General features: G+C 33.0%; 2 protein-coding genes across 6 annotated transcripts; one reads left to right on the top strand and one right to left on the bottom strand.

The window, feature by feature from the left end:
* Nucleotides 1-1,110: 1,110 nt before the first annotated feature.
* LOC106406541 (phosphatidylcholine:diacylglycerol cholinephosphotransferase 1) lies at nucleotides 1,111-10,589 on the bottom strand. Of its 5 annotated transcripts, none has more exons than XM_048753109.1 (4): nucleotides 10,575-10,589; nucleotides 9,877-10,216; nucleotides 8,427-8,564; nucleotides 1,111-1,527 (listed from the first exon to the last, which is right to left on the bottom strand). In XM_048753109.1, exons 2-4 carry the CDS (start codon nucleotides 10,174-10,176, stop codon nucleotides 1,198-1,200), a joined length of 768 nt encoding a protein of 255 aa, XP_048609066.1. In that variant the 5' UTR covers nucleotides 10,177-10,216; nucleotides 10,575-10,589; the 3' UTR covers nucleotides 1,111-1,197. The 5 variants fall into 5 exon arrangements, with proteins under 5 accessions (XP_048609066.1, XP_013702687.1, XP_013702686.1 ...); XM_013847233.3 differs by lacking the exon at nucleotides 10,575-10,589 and adding an exon at nucleotides 10,331-10,538; XM_013847232.3 differs by lacking the exon at nucleotides 10,575-10,589 and adding an exon at nucleotides 10,400-10,533.
* A 4,648-nt stretch (nucleotides 10,590-15,237) lies between these two features.
* LOC106406818 (protein LURP-one-related 12) lies at nucleotides 15,238-17,186 on the top strand. Its single transcript, XM_013847556.3, has 2 exons — nucleotides 15,238-15,657; nucleotides 16,619-17,186. Exons 1-2 carry the CDS (start codon nucleotides 15,412-15,414, stop codon nucleotides 17,012-17,014), a joined length of 642 nt encoding a protein of 213 aa, XP_013703010.1. The 5' UTR covers nucleotides 15,238-15,411; the 3' UTR covers nucleotides 17,015-17,186.
* The last annotated feature ends 2,962 nt before the right edge of the window (nucleotides 17,187-20,148 follow it).

Genomic DNA, 20,148 nt, shown 5'->3' with positions numbered 1-20,148 from the left:
CCTGTCTCAGTTAACTTACACGAAAACCATCTTGACCTACTCTTGGAAAACAAAACACATGTTGCACCAAAAATGGTGAAGGAAGTACATTAATAATTTAATGTCGCATTTTTTTGTATCATTAGATTTTTGTATCATTATATTTAAAATAAATTTTTTTTTTTTTTTTTAAATAGTTTACAAAATTTCCGACGGATAACATTTGTCAGAATTTCGTCGGTCGTCCGTCGGAATTTCGTCGGACATATATCCGTCGGAAATTCGTCGGAAATATATCCGTAGGAATTTCGTCGGAAACTCCTCCATCGGTATTTCGTCGGAAATGCATAAGAAAATCCAACGAAATTCCGACGAAATTTTTTTTCCCTACGAATTAGAACCGACGAATTTTTTCGTCGGAAATTCGTCAAAAATGGCTTATTCCGACGGATTTCCGACGAAATCGTCCGTAGGAAACAAGTTGTTTTCTTGTAGTGACCGAATACTAGTAAATCATGTTGATGCATATATTTAGTTGAACTAACATATTTAAAGGCTAAGTACATTATTATATTGGAGAATTTTCTCAACAGAAAGACAAAGTAAATAAATTATGATCTGTTGCTTTCCCCTGGACCAAATTACTATTAATGATCATGGATTGGTGTACCTGTCTCGTTAACTTACACGAAAACCATCTTGACCTACTCTTGGAAAACAAAACACATGTTGCACCAAAAATGGTGAAGGAAGTACATTAATAATTTAATGTCGGATTTTTTGTATCATTAGATTTTGCATATTGGCAGTTTACGCAATACCAATATGGTCGAATGATTTTTCAATTTGAATACATTTATATTATATCAGAATGTTATAAAACACCATTCAGTCGAATAAAATGATTTTCTTGTGATTTATCTGTTTTAGTTATATATTTTTATCAAATTTATATGGCAATGTTTTTACTAAGTTGTAGAGCCTATGAATTTCGGATGGACTCACATGCAACTGCTAACATTGAATAGAATGAAATAGTTGTAGGAAGGCCACAAGAAACTTATATATTTCACAATAACGTACACATTTAATTAGGTTCAAGTAAACTAATGAAACCCTATTCAATTAAAGTTGAAAGAAAAAAATGTAATTCATTGGACTTTAACTAAATCAAATATGTTTTAAGTTCAACTAATCATTTAAAATGAAAACAAAAGATTAATTGACTAGCGAGTCTTTAGAAATCAAACTAAAACCATTGGCTAAATTGTGTCTCTTGCTCATCATCTCTTCGTACTTCCCGGCCAATGAGTCAAAGAGAATCCCAGCGCCAACTCCGACCGCAAGATCGATCGTGTAGTGTCCTCTCGTCCCGAGCAGCCTGATCGATTGTAATATGTTGAGGATGTCAAAAAGCATCGCTAGTCTCAACCTCTGCATTCTCCTCATGTCCAAGGATGCGATCATTGAACCGGCTACGTGGCCAGAATAGAAGAGGAAGAATGAGACGTTTCCCACCGGAAAATCAACTCCTGATCCTAAAAAATCCTGTAAAAAGAGTCAAATAATTACCTTCAATCATTGTATCCTTGAACATAAGAAAGTAGTCTTTTAAAAGAAACTAGAACTGTAGAACGCAGATGAGTGAGACAATGTGATATATGTCCTGTCAATCATCCCGTGGAACATTTTTTGATAGATAGAAAAAAGTTCGGTACTCGGTACAAAATGAGTTATCATTTACCCTCCCTCTCTACGCTAACAACCAGATTGCTCTTTCATTTCAAAATGAGTTATCATTTACATCTTTCTGTTTTCAAAGTGTTATTTATTATTACATGTTATAAATCATATTGTGGATGTCCATAACCGGCCCGGTCTAGAACCGGCCCAATACCTAGAGAGAGAGAGGCGGCCGCAAGAGAGAGAGAGAGAGAGAGGCGACTTAGAGAAAGGAAACTCTAGTTTCCTTTCCTTGTATTTGTACACTTTCCATATTTATGTCTTTCATTTTATCTCTTTGTAATTCTCATATATAAGGGCACCTTATGTTATGATTAATAATAAGAAGAACTTACAGACTCTAAATCATTAAGTTCACAACACGTTATCAGCACGAAACTCTAAAATCCCTAAGCTAAGAAACCAAAAGAACAAAACCCTAAAACCCTAACCCTAGCCGGCGAACCGACGAACCCTAATCCGATCGCGCCTCTTGTTCCCGCGTCTGTTCCAGCTCGCGTCCCAGTCTCAGCTTCAGATGATTTCAGTCCGATCTCAGCCTCAGCCCGCATTCCCGATCAGACGTCCGCAAGCCGATAGCGATTGGTGCGCAAACATACCATTCGCGTTCCCGACGATCAAGGCGTTCCGGATCAGCTCGTGTCCAGCTCGCGAATAGCTCGCGTTCATTCCCGTTTGTGTTGCAGCTCGCGGTTCATAATCTTTGGTGGTCCTGTTTCAACAATCATCTAAGTTAAAGGTAATTCAAAACCTAAGAACCTATAATCGAATTTGGATTGTTGATAAAGAATGAAACCCTAAAATCCTAATCTTTATGAAAACCATAGGGTAATAGATCAAAACCCTATTGAGTAAATCGAAGCTCAAAAGTTCGATACCCCAAACCCTAAATCGAGATTGATCTATTGATCAATTAAAATCAAAATCATTAATGGTTTTGAATCTCAAATCAAACCCCTTTGATCTAATGATCAAATTCGAAACCCTAAACCCTAATTTGAAAATCGATTTTGATTGTTTGAATTTGAATCTTCATTGATTGTTTTGATCACCTAGAACTGTTGCTAAGATTGTTTAAACTCGAATCTGAATGAATTGAAATTGCTTTGCTTGTTTTAAAATATGTAAACCCTAAATTACGTGTGCATGGATTGTTTTATTTGATTGATTGAATGTTTCTTTGAGGTTTAAATCCGTGTGAGTTAGGATTGATAGTTTTTATAACCTGATTGAATGATTTGAGGTTTAATATTGCATGTTAGAATCTGTTATAATATAAACCCTAATTCGAATTGATAAACCCTAAAATAGAATCAGTGTATTTGCATAATCTGAATTGAATGTTTTGAGGTTTCATATTATACTACGTTGATAGTTTCATGATATAATCAACTGTTCTCAGGTTTAAGATTATTTGCTAGAAGCTGATTGATTGATAAAACCCTAATTTAGAATTGAAACCCTAAACCCTAATTTGCGTATTCCTAAAATCAGATTGCTTGATTCCATCTTGCTAATATCAGCCTTGAAACTGATAAATATCAGCCTTGAAACTGATTAATAAAATTGATAGAATCAGCCTTGAAACTGATTGTTTTGGTTTTTCATGATTGAAACCCTATTTTTGGATCGAAACCCTAAATTGTGTAATGCTTGAATCCGTTTGATTATTTTAGGTTATTGATCTAATTGCTAGTCTTGATAAAACCTAATTGAATCTGATTGTTTTAAATTGAGGTTCCATAATTCCACTCATGTACATATAGAATCAGTATGCTAGGTTTGCATTATAACCATATGGCCGCATGAAAACATATAGAAATATCTTGTTTGGTCGATACTCTTGCTTGATAAATCTGTGTGACTTATTATGCATCATATATCACTTTGGCCGTGTGGCCTTATTGCATTATATCACCTTTGGTCGTGTGGCTTGTTTGCTTATTAGAAATGTATTGACTTGATAGCATGTCTTGTTTATGGTTGTATGTTAAATATTTTATGAGATCTAAAATTGATTGATATTTGATTTGAGATGTCGAAAATCAACTTGGATTTTGCTGCCCCAAATCTCTCAGAAGATAATTATTTGAAATGGGCACTGGATACTGAGTTTATCCTAAAGTCAAAAGACTTGGTGAATGAATCACAAAAAGACGATAATGCCAAATGAGAAAAATTGATACAGGGAAATATTAATTATTCGCCATCATCTTATTGAGAGTCTCAAAGATCAGTATTTGACAATTGAGAATCCTCTAGACCTTTGGACATAATTCAAATCGAGATATGATCACCAAAGAAAGGTGTTATTACCAAAAGCTATGGAGGAATCTCAAAATCCAGGACTACAAGTCCGTGGATGAGTCTATTGCTAGCTAATAAGAAACAATGAATTGAGACCTCCTGGATCAACCCCATTACCTGAAGCCAATAAGGCCGCAAAGGAAAAGAAAAAATCCAAAGAATCTAACCACGTCCAGGATGATAGACCACACGGCCATGGCCGTGGAGGGTAAAAAGGACATGGCCATGGCCACTACAACACATTTGGCCGTGAGAATCACTATGGCAGAGGCTGTGGGTATACCCAATTTGAGCCATGGTCAAGACAGTGGTTGTGGTATATCCTTTAAACCACAAAGCTCGACCAAATCATTGTGTCATAGATGTGGAATGGGGAACCATTGGACTAAGATATGAAGGACTTCCAAAAATTTATGTGACCTCTATCAAAGTGAGTCTGAAAGGGAAGAATCCTGAAACCCACTTGGTCTATAAAGATGGTGAAAATAATTTCGAACATGATCAAGATGATCTTATGGAATATGAGACTTATGATTGCCTAAAAGAATCAAGTTGATAATCTGATTTCGACATCAAACTTGTGTGATTGCTTTGCTTGTATGTTTTCTCTGATTTTTATCTCCTTGAATTTATTTCTATTACATTGTCTGCTTAGATTAAATGAATGAATGATTTTTCTATATGAGTACACTGAAAAACGCCAATATAAGTACTAAAGCAGGTATCGCCAGTCTGAAAGAAGACTATGGTTAGGCTAATATATTATTCCCTAAGGGTATGCATCTAGAAATCAGTGATGCCTTATATTCACCCAGCTCTAAGAGTAAGAGCAGTCTATTGAGTTTTAAAGATAAAAGAATGAATGGTTTCCATATTGAAACAATGGGCGAAGGAAACAAATAGTTCCTTCAGATATATGTATAAAATCGTCCAAGGCCATAATAAGTCCTAAAGACTATACCTGCATTCTCTACTGACCTAGACTATGCATAGATCAGTATGATAAAGGCTAAAAGCCTGCTAAATATACACTTTATGGCACGACCGGATTGGCCATCCTGGTCCAAACATGATGCGAAAATTGATATTCAAAATGCACACATTAAAAGATAAGAAAAGTTATCCCAAAGAATCTCACGTGTGTAGCATGTACACAAGGGAAACTCATTAGGCCATCACCAGTAAAACGGCTACGAGCCCTTTTTCATAATAAAGACTATATGTCTAGATAATACTGGTGAATACATGTCCCAAGCGTTTAAATGATTATGGTATGTCCATGGGGGTAAGTGTGGACAATTCTGTGATACATGTTCATACCAAGAACAGCTTGGCCGAAATCTTTTAAAACGCAAATAGCTGATTGATAGACCATAACTTATGAGTTTAAAACTCCCGTTCACAGCTTGGGCCACACGAAATTTACATGCACCTAAGTTAATACACATCAGGCCATTTAGTGAGCATAGATATCCCATATCACAATTATTAACAGGTCAAGAGCCAGACATACTCCATCATAAGACATTTGGATGTGCTGTCTATGTACTAATTGCTCCACCACAGAGAACTAAGATGAGACATCAAAAGGAGGATGGGGATATATGTTGGATATGATTCTCCCACAATAATAAAGTACATTGAACCAACTACGGGTGATTATATTTGAGGCTAGGTACACAGATTATTTTAAGACCATGAGGAGAAAAATAATAAAGCTGGTAAAAGAAATATAATGGAATCAATCATCAATGTCTTGGCAAGATCCTCGGGCTAAAGAATGTGAAATGGACGTCCAAAGATTATACATTTACAAAGCTAGCTAATCAAATGCCAGACACATTTGCTGACCCGAAAAAGAATGACTAAGTCATATATAAACCAGCTTGTAAAGCACCAACGAATTTGATGTCCAAGAAGAGACACAGTCAAGTTGCTACAGAGTCTAGACAACGTATGAAACGTGGTAGACCAATAGGTTCCAAAAGATAAGAATCCTCGGAAACAAAAAAAAGGTGCAAAGAATGATAATCAAAATCCAAATCCGAGGTTACTAAGGAAACCATCCCAGACATGAAGATAAGGCCGACCGGCTCTAAGGTACAGGTACCAAAACAATGTAGCTTGGGACGCCAAGCTGCAAAGTATTAAAGGTCCTGATAATAATAAATCTCAATCGATTATATCATGTCTGGAACATAATGGAACCAATAAGAAATGTCGACATAAGATGATTTATTTGCATACAATGTAGCACTTGAATTTATGAATATAAGCGAGGATCATGAACCCACGTCAATATAAGAGTGCGCACTCGTAGAACAGATTGGATTGAATGGAAACATGGGGTTAAATAGTTTAAAGAAGAAAGGCATATTTGGCCATATGATTAAGACGCCATATGATGTTAAAACCAGTGGATATAAATGGGTCTTGTGAAGAATACAAATTGTGAGATATAAAGCTGATGTTGCACAAGGATTCTCACAAAGACCAGTAATAGATTATGAGGAGACATACTCTCATGTGGTGGATGCAACTACTTTTAGATTTCTCATAAGTCTGGCTATATAAGAGAGAAAATTAGACTTGCAGCAAATTGATGTAGTGACTGCATATTTATATGGTCCACTGGATAATGAAAGTACTAGAGGGTATTGAGCTGAAAGTACAGCAAGTTCTCGAGAACAATATTGATAAATCATCAAAGTGTATGATCTGAATATCATAGGAAACTCTGGATACAATTTCTCAAACAGTTGAATATCTCAAGAAAGAGTTTGAGATGAAAGATCTTGGAAAACAAAGTTTTGTTTGGGATTACAGCTTGAGTACATTAACAATGAAATCCTTGTGCATCAACTAGTATATACAGAAAAGGGTACTCAAGAGATTTAATATGGATCAGCCTCACCCATTATCTAGTACATGGGCGTGAGATCACTTGTTTTGGACACTGATCCATTCAGTCCAAAGGTGGACGATAAAGAAGTCCATTTATTCCTGAGATGGACGATGCAGAAGTCTTGTTTTAGACATTGATCTGTTTGGTCCATAAGAAGGACGATGAAGAAGTCTTTGATTTTGGTTTATTTTATACTAACCAGCCCAAAGAGGAGTTATCTGGTTTTGTTGATTTGTTTTTCAGACAGTTATGTTTTACACATGGTGGTACACGCATATCACAGCAACATCATCCAAGATTTCGTGTGTGTGTATTTGAGGTCGATGACTCAATATGTTCAATCAGATTGTGGCATGGCCGATGGTAAAGAAGGACCAACTATCATGTTCGAGGACGAAGCATATTCTGCCTGAAATTCTTCTTCACTCACGATTTGCAAAAGGCTGGAGAGGTCCAAGTACGTTCCAGCGACAAATTAGCCTACCTATTCACCAAGTCACTTCCGACTTCTACATTCAGGAAGCTCACGCATCAGATTGGGATGGGTAAATTGAAGGATCTTCAGTGATGATCAGAACAGAGGGAGTAATACGTGTTGTACTCTTTTTCCTTCACCATGGTTTTGTCCCACTGGGTTTTCCTGGTAAGGTTTTAATGAGACAACATCCAAAGCGTATTACAATCCATGTATGGTTATGGCATCCAAGGGAGAGTGTTATAAATCATATTGTGGATGTCCATAACCGGCCCGGTCCAGAACCGGCCCAATACCTAGAGAGAGAGAGGCGGCCGCAAGAGAGAGAGAGAGAGGCGACTTAGAGAAAAGAAATCCTAGTTTCATTTTTCTTGTATCTGTACACTTTCCATATTTATGTATTTTCTTTTATCTCTTTGTAATTCTCATATATAAGGGCACTTTATGTTATGATTAATAATAAAAAGAACTTAGAGACTCGAAATCATTAAGTTCACAACATTTCAATATAAATTTTGAAAAATAATAAATAATTTAACCCTATAAATAAAAGGTATAAAACGAACATTCATAAATCAAATTGTTTTGCTTTTGTTATAGAAATCAGGTGTTTTGTGAAACAATAATTTGTAGTTTAGATGTCCGGATTAAAAGAATATTTGGGGACTGTAATTACAGCTGTCATCCGTACGGTAGTGGCCAAGGGGAAATCACACGTCCAACAATATATAGGGACTACATAAATATATCGATTTGGTACAATATCTATATATTAATTTTAAGAGTAAATTATTATAATATATAGTCTTTTGTTTTAATGAAAATAAAAAGTTCAAAATATTTGGGGCCTATAAAGTTACAACTGTTTTCTATATGGAAACGGCCAAGGGAAAATCACATGTCCAACAATATCTAGAGACTTGACATAATTAAATATATTTACTACAATGCCAATATAAATATATTATAAGAGTGAGAGGTAGTATAATATAATATTTGTGTAAAGAGGTGGGAGACCTGTGGTAGAGGGAGCTGAGTAGAGTAACCAAGAATACCGCGACAAGTAAACATGAAGCAAGCCGAGATAGTGGCTCGTGGTCTTCCTTCCATCAACCATGTCCATACAATATACGTCGTTTGCATCGCTACGAATACCTGTCCCCATCATCCACCAATATTAAATAGTTACAAGTACCAAATCGAATCTAACCAATCTCTTTACATTGCATGTGATCATGTCTCCAACTCATCACCATGTGTCCCTTTTCATTGGGTTGAAACTTTAAAGTTAAAAGCAATCTAATCTATTATTGTACTACTTCTTTATAAAGAAAACAAACAAAAAATATGGCAGTTGTTAAAAATAAAATTATACAACTACTTTGATAGCTGAGATTACATTAAATACATTTATGCCCACTACCTAGGCCTGGGATTTTTATCCGAGATCCGGATTCGATCCGAGATTTGATCCGGATCCGATCCGAAAATCCGGATATCCGGAGTGGCCGAATCTGGATCCGGATAGTAAAATGTTGTTGACGGATCCGGATCCGGATATCTTTATTTTTTAGTCCGGATATCCGGATCCGTAAGTTTTACTAATAACTATTTCAAAAATAGTAATATCTATATATAAAAATTAATTTTATTTAATATATTTTCATTTTTATAAGAGTATATATAAATTGTATGTAAATTTTGTAATATTATACATAGAAATAATTAAAAACATTATATATTTTTTTTATTTTAATATTTTATAAATTTTAATATTATTTTTTATTTATTTTAAGGATCCAAATCCGGATCCGGATATCCGCCGGATATTACAATTTTTAGAAGGATATCCGACACCCGGATATCCGAGAACCCCGGATCCGGATAAGGATAGTAAAATCATGGATCCGCCGGATAAGGATCCGAATCCGGATACCTTAAAATTGCCCGGATACCCGATCCGTCCCAGACCTACCACTACCTACTCTGTGTGTTTCACGATATATATATGTTTTGGAGTTTCTATACTTATTAAAAAATATTAAATTTTGATTATAAATACATTATTGTTATGATTATCTACTTTCACAAATTAAAATTAACAAAATAATAATAAGTATAATTAATACATAGAAAATGTATTTTTGAAATAAATTTATTTTTGTAAAACATGTATCTTTATAAAAAATGAGTTCTAAACTCAAATCAACTCTTAAACATTGCATGATACCCTGGACGGCAAAACTCCAGCTGGATAGTTTAATACCACACACAATAAAGGAAAAGATCTGAGATTTATGTATATCCATCACTAACCCCACCTATTTTATTTTGACTAATTCAATATATTATTACGAATTAAATGACAAAGAAAAAATACAAAATGTTTGGTGTGGGCCGTGTGGCATGAAGAATTGAAGATAATCATTAAATATAGTTTTAACCTAAATTAACTCATACGACATACCGTGTTTAGAGCCGCCAAAAGGGTGTTAAGATCCGGTGAACTCGCCAAGACGCGGTTCAGAGAGCGCGTGGCCACAAACCCAATATCGAACGGCTCAGACTTCGCCGGAACCATCTGGAGCGTGTACTCAACCCCCATAAAGAACAGAACTCCGACCGCAAAGAAACACGGTATCCAATGGTATCTCGCTACGTAGACAGCGTCACGCATGGTCCATGTCAGAAACGACGCCTTGCTCTTCCCTCCTACTCCGTTGCCATTGGTGTAGCAGTCGTCGGTTTTCTTGACAATGTTCTCCATTCCGTTGAAGGCCACGCCGTTAGTGTGATATCCGTTAGATCTGCGACGGAGAGGGACGACGGTATTAGTTGACATGACCGTTAGATTTAACGGAGAGGAACATTTTTTAGGTTTAGAGAGATGAGTTATATAAGAGATACAAGGCGGAGATTACGAAGGAAGTATTGTTTCTTATATTATAAACCGTAGAAAGGAAGATTGTTTGGGCTACAGAAACTCATACGAAAACGATGAGTATGAGATGAGGTTTGAGAGCGACGTTTACGCAAGTCTTTGCTATTTTCTCATCTGTCTTTGTTGGGCTTTACTTGTTGTTCTTTTTATATGTCTTAAGTGTATAATATTTTACACGAAAAACACACACAAAAAGATAGAGAAGAGTATGAGAGTTTCCTTACCATAGTATAATGACTAGTTTTGTTCACACTAATACATGTTAGTGGTGTGCGTATTAACAATGTGTATATATACCTTTAATTCAAGATAATGGAGAATATCAAAAGATTTTCTCCTTTGTTGAATAAGGACTAGTTTATAATGTCATTGAGGATTATATGATTCCTTTTGGCGCACATCGTTTCACGTTTTTAAGACAATTATTGCACGTCCCTCCATAACAGTGTAGTTGTCGAAAAAAACATAGAAGAAGACATTTAGTTTGTTACATGTCGGTTTAGCACAAAATATTCGAGAAATTGAATTCGAACATAACCAAGAGTTTTAACTGTTCAATATCATATAATTACTGTAGGTTTCGTATATTTATATTAGATGTTGGACATAAATTAATTCAGAAGATGTTATTTTGGTTAAAATCAATACACCAAACGCCAGTTTCATAGCTAGGAAGAATTCATAATGTCTATTGGACTAGAGGAAACTCGTGTTTAATGATAAAAAAAGTCTTGTAGATAAATATATTATAATATCTAGAATATACACAATTTTTTTATGATATTAAAAGATATATTCGATTGTCTTTATAAATACAAACTCAAAACTCGAAGAGATGAAACGAACCTACCAACCTACTTATACAACAAACAAACATCTAAATCTAAGTTTTTCACTCTTATGCATTGAATGTTTGCTATTTGATCAATAAAACAATATTTTAAATCTTTGGACACTTTTTTCCTAGTATCGTAAATAATGGGCTTAATTTTATCCTGACAATATCAAAACAAGTAATAAAAAGATGATATAAGCCGTAGATAGAATGTCCACGTAGGCGAAAATAATTGGTCAATAAGAAACTATATTTTTGCCATGTTACCTCCTCTATTTGTTTTTACAAAATGATCCTTTAACTTTTTACTTAAATCATTATAACTGAAAATATTTTTTTAGTGAAATATATTATTTATATAAATATAATTATATTTTTTATTTACATAATAGTTTGTAAAGAAATATTTAGTGTAAATAGTATCATAATTTTATAAAATACTAAAATAAATTGGGTTGGTTTTCAACTTTCAAAAATAAAAAGTATTATTTGTAAACTTAGAAAAAAATATATCAAGAATATTCTTTTTCAGGAGAGAAAATAGAAAAATACATCGGAGACATATCCATCGGAGACAAATCCATCTCTATTATGAAATTCCTTTATTTTAGAGAAAAAAATAGAGGAATACATTGGAGATGGTCTAAGGCATGGCCGACGTAAATGATCGACGTTGAAATTTCAGCTTTTCTGATTCTTACGATTTTAATGTTTCTATATAATTTGAATATTCCATTTGTTTTATAATATAATGGTTTAAAAGTATTTTTTGTTTCACAATATCAATTTTTTTTTATATTTCAATGTAACTTTATACTTATTGGATATTGTGTGGCCAATTAAATTATGTAAATTACTGTGTAATTGATTAAATTTATATATTAAATGACAGTTTTCTAAAGTAACAACTTTTAAATATTACAGATTTTAATTAAAACTGGAGGATATAAGCCTCATATAGAGTGTCCGCGTAGGCGAAAATAATCGACCAATGAGAAACTATATTTTTCCCATGTCACATCTTCTATTTGTTTTTACAAAATGATCCTTTAACTTTTTAATTATACAATTATAACCGGAAATATTTTTTAGTGAAATATATTATTTATATAAATATAATTATATTTTTTTATTTACTTAATAGTTTGTAAAAAAAATATTTAGTGTAAATAATATCATAATTTTATAAAATACTAAAATAAATTGTGCTGGTTTTCAACTATCACAAATAAAAAATATTATTTGCAAACTTAGAAAATAATATTCTTTTTAGGAGAGAAAATAGAAAAATCCATCGGAGACAAATCCATCTCTATTATGAAATTCATCTATTTTAGAGAAAAAAAAATAGAGGAATACATTGAAGATAGTCTAAGGCATGACCGACGTAAATGATCGACGTTGAGATTTCAGCTTTTCTAATTCTTACTATTCTAATGTTTCAATATAATTTGAATATTCCCTTTGTTTTATAATATAATGGTTTAAAAGTAATTTTTGTTTCACTATATAAATTATTTTTATATTTCAATGTAACTTTATATTTATTGGATATTGTATGGCTAGTTAAATTATGTAAATTACTGTGTAATTGATTAAATTTATATATTAAATGACAATTTTCTAAAGTAATAACTTTTAAATATTACAGATTTTAATTAAAACTGATTACATTTTGAAACAAATAGAGTAATCTATAAACTAACTCTATATAGATATGAGGACAAAATTGTAAAGTGGTCTCACCTTGAATTTTTCTCATTTTGTGTATTCCTAATTGGAAGGAGATAATCAACATCTAATATTATGTTACTCTCAGTATATTAGAAATGGTCGAACCGTAAACCAATTAAGGATGATGTAAGGAAGACATAAAGATGTATTTCCAGTTATCACAAATATAGAATCAATTGGCAACAACTTAATTATGTCCAACGTAGGACAGCAGAGAAAAGTTTTCATATCTTCTAATATTATAATATCTCACTATATTAGTGGTTAAATCAGTTTTCTCTAGCACAAATACTCACTCCATTTTTAGAGTTTAAGCTTTTCTATCTGATGTTATTAGTAGTTTGATCCCAAAAAAAAAGAAACGGTCGAACTGTACATTGTAATTGGAGAAAGAAAACAAACAAAAATCAACCGATGACTTTTAAGGTATATGAAACAAAAATTGGAAATTACAATTCTCTGCAATTAAAGAATAAAGCAATAAAATTGTAAAAATACAAAATAAAACAAAATATACACATAAAGAAAGATTTAGTAAAATAAAATCATAATATAATTTCCATAATTGATAGTGCTCAGTTACACTAAAAAGTCTAAATTTACAACATACACAGTTTTATTTACATCTTTAAACCTATTATCTAATTAAAATGATTCTAAAAAAAGTGCCATCATGAAGAGTTACAAAATATACGATAAAATATAATACATAACGTTAAAAATACATTATCACTGATCACTAAAAAATCATGTTAGTAGTAATAAAAATGAAATGACAACACATTTATTAAAACCATAGAACGACACGCAACAAAGTGTTATTAAATATACAAACTACAAATTAAATATGCTCAACGCAAACACACATAAAAATGAGACATCATATTTGGATATATTTAAATAAATAATTTTAAATATATTATATTCTTGATAATTTTAAAATTACTTAAAAAGAAACTAAATTATTAAAAAAATAATATACAAATAAAACTAAAGCAATATTTTGTAACGTCTAAATAATAAATGAATAAAAATATATTATGTTAATAAAATAGATTTTAGATTTTAAAGACTTCTAATTCATGTAATATTACAAAATTCAAAATTTATTTATTACAATTAATATTTCACCATTAGATATATTAAAATAATATTGTAGATCGATATTCAATTGTCAGTTTTCAACTATTACACAAAAAAAATTATTATTAAGTACGCTTTTTTTTTTAAATTGGGTTTTATATTTTAAGTAGGTTATTGGAGTATTTTTCTTTTCGTGAATTTATTCGAGATGAGATTCTGATATTTTAAACTAAGATCATTTATGTTCTATACATAATTATATATTTTTTACATAACTCTAAAATCTCGGACTTGATTCTTCATATTTTATGAGTTAATTGTGTTACATATAATAGAAATACTTACTTCAAACTAAAAATATATAAAAAAAATCAAATTTAAAAATTAGTTATATATAATTTAATATACAAAAATTTACATACAAATAAAAATGATAATTGTAACAAATTTTAATATATTATCCGCGCGTAGCGTAGAGGAAGGATCTAGTGCATATAAAATGTTGTAAAAAGAATACCGGAAATGCAGCTGCGTAGAAGAATACAAATTTTTATAGATACTATTTAATGATTAAGATAAATATTAATTTCTCAAAGGTTGTATATTGTAATCATTCAAATATATATGTTACTCAAGGGATGGTGATTTTGTATATATATGTTTGAGTGTCGCATAACTAGACTAGACGTGTTTGTCTAATCGTCGCCTAATTCGACGTGTGTTGTCTAATTGTGGAGGCTAGGATTAGGACATTGCTGGTGTTTGCTTGATTCACTGTTTCTTAACTTTAATAAAACTTTATTAACGTACAAATAGATCTCACGATGATACAAATGTTGATTTACATTTCCATCCACCAAATCCATCATTTTCGCATCGTTTAATAATTTACAAAAAAGACTTTAATTAAACCGTAAAGTGTTTAGTTAGACATATTTACGAAGTTACAATAAATAGGCTGTGTGAACTGTGAATACATCAAACATTTGTGGACAAAAAGAACATTAAACAATGTTCAAAATACCCACATATACAAATTTGTAATGAACATTCATAGCAATTTAAAACCGGCGTGTAAACACATAAAAGTGGTTAAACTTACGTCTAAACAAAAACAAAACAAAAACGATCAAAAATAACATTTCTAAAGTAAAAAAAAAAAAACATTTCTAAAGTCATCGCATGTTATTAAAACTATTTATACTCATGACTTTATTTCTGTCCAATAATAATTTAGACTTTAGGAAGGATGAGATATTTCTTCATTAAGAAAATACATACGCGTCACGCGCGTGTATGTGTCCATATAATAATATAAATACAAGCATTGCCAAGGAGGAGAAGAGTGTCCATATCATAATCATTCGTTGATCAAACTACAAAATTTAACTTCCACCAAAGAAAAGAAAATGGAATTAGTTGAAGAGATGGGTGAAAAAAGAGTTGTGGTGGACAAAGCATATCTCTACGAAGAAGACAAACCACTTACTGTCTGCAAAACCTCTCTTTTCTACACTGGTGATGGCTTCGCCGCCTACGACTGTCACGGCGATATCATCTTTAGGGTCGATTCATACGGACCCGACACAAGAGATAACGACGAGTTTGTCCTCATGGATGTCGCCGGAAAGTGTCTCCTCACCGTTAAACGAAAGGTAAAACATATTATATCTAGGAATTAATTAAGTCGATCCATCATCCTCTCATGTGAATATGTGATACTAGCTCGTATTTACTATTTACTCATGAAACATAATTAAAACAAAAACAAAATAAAAATAAAAAAATCATTAAATCAAAATGGTTTGCTTGTTGCGCTGTAACAAAAGTATTTATTCATGAAACATAATTGAACAAAAAGAACAAAAAAAATCAGTAAATCAAAATTTGCAACAATAATTCGATAGAATTTAAGATTATACTGAATTGGGACTGGTCCAGGTAGGAATCACAAGTTCATGTGGACATAGTATGTCCTCTCTCTGTTCCGTTAAACACATTTACAAAAAAAAATTTACAAAACAAAAAAAATCTGTTTTCTATGTAATCTTTATTTTTAATAATAAAAATATAAACTAACTAATTTGTTTTATTAATAAATTATTAGTAGTTTACATTTATTTGAAATTTAATTATTACAAAAAGATATATTTATACTTATTTTTAATATGCGTGCAAAAATAAAATTGAGTGTAGCATTGAACATAGTCATTTTTGGACTGTTATCTATTATAAACTGATCAGCTGCAGTCCATAAAAACAAATGGTATGTGTGAACAAATCTAATTGAGTGTAGATTGATCACTTGGCAGCTATTGTTTTGTTTGGTAAAGATATTTTATATATAGATGGCTATGCTTCTTGTTCTTGATAATTTGGGGAAAATATCTTACATTTGGAATTTTTGTGTTTGGATGATTTGATTAAAAGGATTTGGCTAAAGTTTTATTTAAATAATTGTTAGAAAAGAATCTGAAGAAATTGTTTTGAGCTACACAATCTAATAAACTATTTGTTTTTAGCCGAGTTCCAAATGGACTAAGTCTTTATACCAAATTATTAATTCAAGATGATACTGAGTCAATTCGTTGGTTGGATTTATGTTTTGATGAACAGAGACCAACTCTGCACCAAAGATGGGAGGGTTTTCTCGGGGAGAGATCAGACGGTCAGAAACCAATATTCAGCGTCCGAAGATCGTCAATAATCGGACGGTGCACGATGGAAGTAGAGGTTTACGACGGAACAGGAGAAGAGTACACCATAGATGGTGACTTCTCGCAACGTAGCTGTCTCATATACGACACGAATAAGCGAACTGTGGCTGAGATCAAACGCAAAGTGAACGCGTCAACGAACGTGATGCTTGGACGAGATGTGTTCACTCTCGAGATTAAACCTGGTTTCGACGGAGCTTTCGTGATGGGTTTGGTCCTTGTGCTTGACCAGATCAACGGTGATGATCCAGTTGAGATTGGTGATGAACAGGTGCACCCTTTTGTTGAGGACTAGTCGCTGATCTTTGGATTTGGACATTTGAGGTACTGTTTGAGGTTGTTTGTGTATCATTTATGTGTAAAAACATAAAGTTGCTACGTTACATAATATATAGTCCGCCTCTGGAAATTTGTTGACTATATATATGTGATGTTTAAAAAAATAAAAGAGATGTGATGTTTTACAAGTTTACTTTGTCTACTTTTAAATTATATATACACTATATCAGAAAATGTTTTAAAATTGATTTGTAGATCATATTAAATGTTTTGTAAGAAAGAACAGTTTGATCTTACCCTAAAAATATTTTGGGAAATTTGGTTCTATAGCCATAAAAAAAAACTAACTATCCTTCTCTTTTTCTTCCTTTTGGTTCACTCTTCCTTTTTCTTCCTATATCTCTCTAACTCATAGTTAGATTCTTAATTTTAGTTTTTCTTTGGTTATTTCACCAATTCTCTCAAATATTTATAAGCTTAAGTAATATATATGGTTTTTTTTTTTTGAAAAGGTATACATGGCGTTATTTGCAATATGTTTCTATCGAAGTACTCATATTTTATTATCAGACATATTAGATTAATCACGTAACGTGTACTGTAAGTCTGTAACATGTGCTAATGCCAAGTTGAAATTTTATAAGTCTTTTGATTCGAGAACGGTTCTATTTTAGGTATATGTTGACATAAGCTCAGGAGTGCGTAAGAATATTAATATATAAATAGAAGGTGGACGAATAAGATTTCATAAAACAGTTAGCATAGGGGAATTTAATAAACAGAGAAGGTATATTCTTGACTACTTGCTCCCATGCACTCTTATATTTGGTTTGCTATCGACCATCGTAATCAAAAGTTTCATGCTGTTGTCATTTGTCAATTACGTACAATTAAATAGTATAGATATACTTACACATATTCACAATCCTTGCATTACGTAAACTTGATTAGTAGTAGTAATTTTTTTTGTTTAACCTGGAGTATCCCAGACCTATTGAAAGACCCAGACTAATCTCCAAGAGAAGGTGCAGTCCACGGATAGATCCTCTTTCCGGGTATGCAAATGGACCCTAAAACATAGGCTCATATCCGTGTGGGATATCCAAAAATATCATGAGTTAGTTCCTTCCAGCAGCGTTCGAACTCGCAACCTGGGTGCAGGAAGGAGTCCGTCCTTACCATTGGGCCACGATGTTAACATCAGACTAATAGTAGTAATTTTACAACTAAATAATAAACAAAACATCATATATTTGAGTATGCTAAAAATAGTAGTAAAGGTTCTCTAGAGTTTCATTCAGTCAAGTTATAATTCTCTCTTCAATTTTGTTGTATTTTCCAACTCTATAAAATTTTAACATATCAATTCAGTAAACAATATCTTTACAAAATAAGCACATGTAGTTAAAGAATGAAGTTCTGTACTGAAAACGAAAAGTCAAAAGTGATTAACCACTACCACTCCCATGTGAAGAATTACAGGGCTAATTCAATATATCTCCATAATCAAACGAATCAATTTAGAAATCCTTGAAAACCAAACCACAACTCTCACGACAAGGGTAACAAATGGTGAAGAAGGAAATATAACAACACAAGCCGAAACAAGAGCGCTCAAGGACGTCCCAAATCGACACCGTGTGGCAAAAGACTTGAGTCCGGTAATGATCTATCCCGGTGTTACACTACAAGAAAACAGCGACATACTGAGGGAAAAAATCGTCGGTATGTCGTCGGAATAACGTTATTCCGACGACATACCGACGAAACAAGTCCTCGGAAATTCATTTTTCCTCGGAAATCCCTCGAAATTTTCCGACGGAATTCCGAGGAAATTTCGAGGACCACATGTTCGTCGGAAAGCTCCTCGGAATATACCGAGGGAGAGCTTCCTCAGGATATTTCGATGGATTTTCTGATGGTCCAATCCTCGGAAGTTCCGACGAAATGTTCCTCGGAATTTTCATCGGAAGATTCCGAGGAAAGTGTCCCTCGGAAAATTCCGAGGAACATGTCCCTCGGTATATTCCGACGGACCCCGTTCCTCGGAATTTAAAAAAAGTTAATTTTTTTTTTAAAATAAAATTTTTGAAATTTAAATTCGAAAATATAAAATTTAAATTAAAATTGAAATCATTAAAATTAAAATTAAAATTAAAATTAAAATTAAAATTCGAAAATATTCAAAGTTTCACAAATAAAAATAAAACATTCCGAGTTTTTGGAAAAAAAAAACTACGGGTCTGGCACGTCCGGGAACACCTCGTTCGGGTACATCCTCTGCATCATCTCCATCATTTGCTGGTTCAGCCTCCTCTGTGCCTCATAGCCCGCCTGTTGAGCCGCCAAGATATGCGATCATCCTTGTCCTTCAACTGAGCCGTAAGTACTTCTGGATCAACAAAAGGCGGTGGTGCAGAAGAAGGAGGAACCGACCGGGTGCGACGACCCAAACCGACCAAACGTCTCTTCTTCTTTGGAACCGACTGAAATATAAAATAGCCAAATTTACAAATTTAAATCAAAAAATAAATGAATTGAACTTTAAAAAAAAAGAACTTACGGATTCAACGATTTCGTTGATTCGAAACCGGGACAAGTTGGTCGAAGCCGTCATCCTCGGTTTGAAGCTGAGACACTACGTCTTGCACCTGAGTTTGGACCAGGCTGACCACTTCCCTCACAAGACCGTCATCAATCTGGCCGGTCTTCTTGTTGGTATACGCCCTCTTCATTAGGGCGAGATCATCAACCGGCTCGCCATCATTTTCTTCCGCCTTGAAAAAAAAACATAAATTAAAGAAACATTAGAAATTAGAAGAAATGGACAAAAAATAAAATTTCAAAACTTAAATAATTGAAGAAAAAGCGGCTGAACTTACCATGCGATCTCCCAGAGAGGCAATAGATTGAGCACCCAAGTTATGCTTGAAGACGCCCTTCCCTTTGCGGTCGCTCCTGCGGTTGGTGGAGTTGGTAGAAGAAGTTTCTTTCGTCTCTTCCTTATCCCAATGCGCACACAACTCCGTCCAGACCGTGTTGTTTATCGACTTTGGTACCTTTTAATAAAAAAAAAGAAAATAGTTTAATAAATTAAAAAATTGTTTAATAAATTAAATCAAACCTTATTGATTTCCCACTTCTTCTTCC

This window comes from Brassica napus, chromosome C3 (genome assembly GCF_020379485.1).
Source record: "Brassica napus cultivar Da-Ae chromosome C3, Da-Ae, whole genome shotgun sequence".
Taxonomy (NCBI): Eukaryota; Viridiplantae; Streptophyta; class Magnoliopsida; order Brassicales; family Brassicaceae; genus Brassica; species Brassica napus.
Note: the sequence above shows the minus strand (reverse complement) of the source record. Positions and strands in the feature narration are given on the sequence as shown.

What these genes read in the sequence shown, in the direction of transcription:
- LOC106406818 (XM_013847556.3), top strand. Translation starts at nt 15,412, where the DNA reads ATGGAATTAGTTGAAGAGATGGGTGAAAAAAGAGTTGTGGTGGACAAA. An exon ending in TCCTCACCGTTAAACGAAAG is followed by an intron (nt 15,658 to 16,618) that starts GTAAAACATATT and finishes TTTGATGAACAG; the next exon opens with AGACCAACTCTGCACCAAAG.
- LOC106406541 (XM_013847231.3), bottom strand. Translation starts at nt 10,251, where the DNA reads ATGTCAACTAATACCGTCGTCCCTCTCCGTCGCAGATCTAACGGATAT. An exon ending in TTTTGGCGGCTCTAAACACG is followed by an intron (nt 8,565 to 9,876) that starts GTATGTCGTATG and finishes TGATGGGGACAG; the next exon opens with GTATTCGTAGCGATGCAAAC. An exon ending in CTCAGCTCCCTCTACCACAG is followed by an intron (nt 1,528 to 8,426) that starts GTCTCCCACCTC and finishes CTCTTTTTACAG; the next exon opens with GATTTTTTAGGATCAGGAGT.